At 42.8% G+C, this 5,882-nt stretch overlaps 1 protein-coding gene across 1 annotated transcript; it reads right to left on the bottom strand.

Annotated features, from left to right (window-relative positions):
- Nucleotides 1-812: 812 nt before the first annotated feature.
- On the bottom strand, nt 813-5,418 carry Il17a (interleukin 17A). Its single transcript, XM_045156972.1, has 3 exons — nt 5,392-5,418; nt 3,658-3,869; nt 813-1,266 (listed from the first exon to the last, which is right to left on the bottom strand). Exons 1-3 carry the CDS (start codon nt 5,416-5,418, stop codon nt 1,029-1,031), a joined length of 477 nt encoding a protein of 158 aa, XP_045012907.1. The 3' UTR covers nt 813-1,028.
- Nucleotides 5,419-5,882: the final 464 nt, after the last annotated feature.

Raw genomic sequence — 5,882 nt, 5'->3', positions numbered from 1 at the left:
TCTGATTTAAAAATATTTTTGTTTATTTATTTGAGAGAGAGAGAGAGAGAGAGAGAGAGAGAGAGAGAGAGAGAGAGAGAATGGGCAAACCAGATCCTTCAGCCACTGAAAACAAACTCCAGACATATGCGCCACCTTGTGCATCTGGCTTACATGGGTCCTGGGGAATCAAACCTGGGTCCTTAGGCTTCATAGGCAAGCACCTTAACTGCTAAGCCATCTCTCCTGCCCATAACTATACTTTTGATCCTCAAGTGGTTAAGTCTTTGGATATGGGTTCATATAGGGGAGTATGTTTTTAATGAAATAGGATAAGGGAATAAATTTTCTTGCAAACTTTTATTTGTTACACAATGATATTATTACAAGGTTTTAACAAAATGGAGAATTAGACTTGTTATCTTGTATGAAACCTCAATATGTTAAAAATGCAAGTTAATAAACATGCAACTAGGTTGTGTTTTTCTCCTTTCAGCCACACCATGCACTTCGAGCAGGACATCTTAGTTACATGTGTAGTAAAAATCTCAGAAACATTCAAGTGGTAGTTAATCCTCTTTAGGACTTCTCTTGGCTGATCTAATCATCGTACACCTTCACCTTCCTTTAGAAACTTAATGAACATAAATATATCCATAAATAACTCATATAAATATAAATTTTACCTCTTAAATAATAAAATTGCCAAGTATCAAATCTTGTTTCCTTTAGAAAGAAACACATAATAAGGCACATAACTCACTAAACTAAAATCTTATGCCCCAAAGTTATTTCAAGACATATTAAATATCATAATAACTTAAAACCCTTAGAAAAGCAAACAAGAAGCAAATTGGTACTCATGCCAAGCTCTCCTCCTCGGGGAGGGGCACAGGCCATGCAGATCTTGTCTTCAAACCAGGAGTCAGCTGCATGAACTAGGTTTGAGTTTGCTGACAAATAAGGCTGGGTCTTTGTAGGATGGGGGTTGCTCAGGGTCTGAAGCCGGTCCCATCTGCTTCTGGGAGCCCCAGCTATGACTGTATCTCTTAGGCCACATGACGGATGATGGGGGTGACGCAGGTGCAGCCCACAGCCACCAGCATCTTCTCTAGCCGGAAAGAGAGAGGACAGTTCTGAGGCTCCCGTCGCAGAACCAGGATCTCTTGCTGGATGGGAACAGAGTTCATGTGGTGGTCCACCTTCCCCTCAGCGTTGACACAGCCCAAGTGACGGCACTTTGCCTCCCAGATCACAGAGGGGAATCTCTCAGGGTCCTCATTGCGCCTGAGGGAAAGATAAAGACCAGGAGGAAAGTGAAATACGGGCAAAGGAAGAAAACAAACAAACAAAAAAACAGGAATATATGAAGAGAGGAAGCTCACAGAACAACAAATTATGTGCACTACAAAATTTCTAAGTGACCCCAATCATAACTTTGGAGAAATTTTGGGTTGCCTGTCTCCATATTCCATAGTCCCCCTCTCTTCTGCAGTGCTGAGGACGAAATCAGGTGTCTTGCACCTTTCCTGCCATTAAGCTGACTTTACAGATACAAAAACTTGGATTTGAAAGCTCATGGAATTGTTATAGCAGAGAGGATACTGGTGAGGTTTTCTTGTTTTCTTTCAAACCAACCATGATTCATGCATCATACAAAGGTTACATTTTTCAGAGAGCATTTTTTCTTGTTGGTATTTTCAAAGTAGGATTTCACTCTAGCCCAGGCTGACCTGGAATTCCCTATGTAGTCTCAGGGTGACCTCAAACTCACGATGATCCTCCTACTTCTGCCTCCCAAGTGCTGGCATTAAAGGGGTGCATCTCCTTGCCAGGCCAGAGAACTTTTGGTTGAGGGGGAAAAGACCAAGGGAAGAGCATACTTGGAATAATGTCTGGCTTGATGAAATCTGTGTTTGAAAGGAGGAATGTCTCAGAATTTCCAGTGAGAGCACGCTCATGAGACAGAGCCAGAGGTGACAGAAAGGATAGAAAACAAAAGCTTAAGTCCTTTTACAGTGTTCTCATCCTTGAACCCTTCCCTCTGGATAAAATAATTTGCTTTAATTTTTGATTTATTTTTAACTTTTTTGCAATGGGAAGAGAAGAAATCTGTATTCAGATGAATCTACCAGGTTCTTATAACTGAGGCTTATGGGAATAAACAAATGATCAAAATGCATTTCTCAATTCTGAGTATATCAAAGACATAGCAAGCATAGGTTTACTGAGGATAGAGGGCAAGTCTGTTTAACTTGAAAAGGGGGAGCAACACCCAACACAACACTTCCTCTAAGGGGTTCAAGTTTTCTTCCTCTCCAGTGCTTCCATACTTCTCTTTTTTCATTTCCTTTTTTTAATTTGTTTATTTATTTATTTAAGAGAAAGACATGGGGGGAGACAGAGAGAGAGAGAGAGAGAGAGAGAGAGAGAGAGAGAGAGAGAGAGAGAGAGAATGGGCACCCCAGATACATGTGCCACCTTGTGCATCTGGCCTACATGGGTCCTGGGGAATCAAACCGAGGTCCTTTGACTTTGCAGGCAAGCACCTTAACCACTAAGCCATCTCTCCAGCCCCATACACTTCTCTTAAGACATGCATTAAACAATACTAGCTAGAGAGAGACTCTACCTCACCCCCTCAAAAAAAAAAAAAAAAAGCAACAAACTAGCTAGTAAGTGATATTCAGCAGGTCTTTAAATTGTAGGTCTGGTAGAGAGAATTAAAACTAATTCCCTATGATAAAGCCTCATTTTTATTTTTAGTTTCTGGGGATTATTTTGAGGTAGGGTCTCACTCTAGCCCAGGCTGACCTGGATATTACTCTATAGTCCCAGGCTGGCCTCGAACTCATGAAGATCCTCCTACCTCTGCCTCTCGCATGCTAGGATCAGAGGTGCATGCCACCATACCCAGCAATGCCCATTTTTAAAAGTAAATATTATTTATTTATTTGCTTGGAGCAAGAGAGAGAGAGGGAGGGAGAGAGAGGGGGAGAGAGAGAGAGAGAGAGAGAGAGAGAGGATAGTGCCAGGGTCTCCAGCCACAGCAAATGAGCTCCAGATGAATGCCCCACTTTGTGCATCTGGCTTTATGTGGGTACTTGGGAATTGAACCTCAATTGTTAGGCTTTGTAGGCAAATGCCTTAACCACTGAGATATCTCTCTACATGTCCATTTTAAAAAAAAATAAAGATGACACTTGAGTTCTTATCAATGTTATTAATTTGTGTTGATTTTTTGTCATCTGTGACAGAGAACTCTAAGAGGCTAGGTGTCATAGGGTGGGGGGCATCCTGTACCCTATCACGGAAGCCTGTTGACTCTAAGTCTGGGATCATCACCCAGCACAATGACCCTGCCAGGTTTTGCTGGTGATTCTGGCTGAAAAAGAAAAAAAAAAAAAGATGATCCTGCTCAGCTTTTTTTTTTTTTTTTTTTTTTTTGTTGGTTTGTTTTTGTTTTTCAAAGTAGGGTCTCACTCTAGCCCAGGCTGATCTGGAATTCACTATGTAGTCTCAGGATGACCTGGAACTCTTGGTGATCCTTCTACCTCTGCCTCCCGAGTGCTGGGACTAAAGACGTGTGGCGCCACGCGTGGCTCAGTGTGTTTTAATTGGAAGCCTGGTGCGGGGATGGGGAGGCATGCAGACATTTTGTCTGGGGTCCTTACGTACTGCAGGTTCCAGGGCGAGGTGGATCGGTTGAGGTAGTCAGAAGGCCTTCTGGAGTTCACTTTTGGACTCACGGAGTTCAGGATGCTCAGGTTCACCTTTACATTCTGGATGAAGTCCTTCTCCTCAGCCTCTGGGCAGCCTGGACTTGGTGGCATTGCCATTCCTGCCTTCACTACAGCCAGCAGGATCAGCAGCAGTGGCAGGGGCTGGAACTGAATGGGAAAGAGAGAGAGAGATGGCATGCTGGATTCATATGTGGTTGAGGCTGACTAACCCACTGTGGTGATCCCAGGCTGTGTTAATAAGCATAGGAAACGTGCCATGTTCCCAGAAGGATCCTTGCTAAATTTTAAGAATAGTCAAATAAAAACTGCTTAGGTGATCAAAATTGTGTTAAAACAATGGGATTTATTTTCCTAGGTTTCTACATTCTTCTTTTGATTGAGGCCTGGCAGCGAGTTTAGTAGTCTCAGGCCATGCATGGCCTCCTCAGCTTGTTGGTATATGTATCATTGGTAGGCCAACGGGACCATCAATGACCTTTATTTTCTAGGAGGAAATGTCCCTGTGCATCACAGTTCCCAGTCTTATCATTCTGAGGAGCCCTGTGCAATGTCAAATACGAACCTTGGAGGAAAGGATTGGTTGGTTGCAAGTTGGTAAGGTTATAGCAAAAAAACAACCACCACCACCACATAACAACAAACTCTCCTTATGCATTCTTAGGTGTATTTTCTGGTCCTTGTAAACTTATCATGAATTGATTCTATAATAAAATTTCATGATTTGATGGTATAATAAAATTGCTTTAAAAGTTTTATTTTAAATATATTTTCATTTATTTATTTATTTGAGAGAGAGAAAGGAGAGAGAGAGAGAGATAATGGGTATGCCACGGCTTCCAGCCACTGCAAATGAACTCCAGATGCTTGTGCCCTCTTGTGCATATGGCTTACGTGGGTTGTGGAGAATCGAACCGAGATCCTCTGGCTTTGCAGGCAAATGCCTTAATTGCTCAGCCATCTCTCCAGCTCCATTAAAAGATTTTTTTTTTTTCCTTTGGTTTTACGTGGTAGGGTCTCACTCTAGCCCAGGCTGACCTGGAATTCACTCTGTAGTCTCAGGGTGGCCTTGAACTCACGGCGATCCTCCTACCTCTGCCTCCTGAGTGCTGGGATTAAAGGCGTGTGCCACCATGTCCGGCTCATTAAAAGAGTTTTTAAGGTAAGTATTTTAAATGTATAAATCTCATTTATTCTAAAGGACAATGATTCATAAATCTAGGAGTACATAGTTGTGATGTACCAAGGCTATAGTATGAAACAATGAAGCAGAAGTTGCTTCCGTAGCTTTCAGGATCTCAAAAGCAGCCACCCACTTTAGTGTGAATTAAAGAAAAATGACATGGCACAGTCATATCCAATCCTTTCTACTCAGGAGAACAAGCTTTCAATACACATTCTCTTACTGCAAAGAATCACGCCACATTTCTGATGTGGTTTAGCCTTCAAATACAGGTATCTTTCAGTTTCAATCCCATCTTTCAAATTGCTATGTTTCTATTCTTGAAAATGCTGCACAATGCCTTGGGTAAATACGCCAAAGGTTTCGTTTCCAATCCCACCCACAGAGCACACATGGGTCTCATAGCCAGAGGCCAGCCTTTCACACCACTTGCTGAAGTACGGCCTGGTCCCAGTCAACCAGAGCATTGTATATTGATGCAGAACTCACCTCAGACGAGGTCCTCCTGGGACTCATGGCTGCTTCTCTTGGTCAGCTGGGGCAGGCTGAGCTTGTGCCTCGTGTGAGGTGGACACTGTGACACTTCATCTGCCCTTTTTATAGGGCTCGCCTCCCTCTGTGGTCACTTACGTTGCTGTGTCAGAGTGGGTTTGGGGGTGATACTATTTTGGTTAAAAGTTCCATCTCCAAACGAGGTCAGAGAAGAACCACCCCTTTGTGATGGGTCATAGCTGCTTCTGCATGAAGACGGGGAGGGCAGAAGTTCATGATTCTGGAGACGGCACTCTCCTCGTCAGAGTGTCACCTGTTGGAAGTTGAATGGAGGCTTTGCAAGGGGTCAGCATCACGCACTTAGGGACATCCCCATGCTGCCATTGAGCTACAGCATATTTGTAAATAAATGGGTTCAACAGGTCTTCTGGTGTCACATCCTTTGACTTTCCTCTTTTATTTTATTTTATTTTTTGAGATAAGTTTTC

This window comes from Jaculus jaculus, chromosome 8 (genome assembly GCF_020740685.1).
Source record: "Jaculus jaculus isolate mJacJac1 chromosome 8, mJacJac1.mat.Y.cur, whole genome shotgun sequence".
NCBI lineage: Eukaryota > Metazoa > Chordata > Mammalia > Rodentia > Dipodidae > Jaculus > Jaculus jaculus.
This window is presented reverse-complemented; position numbering and strand designations above follow the sequence as displayed.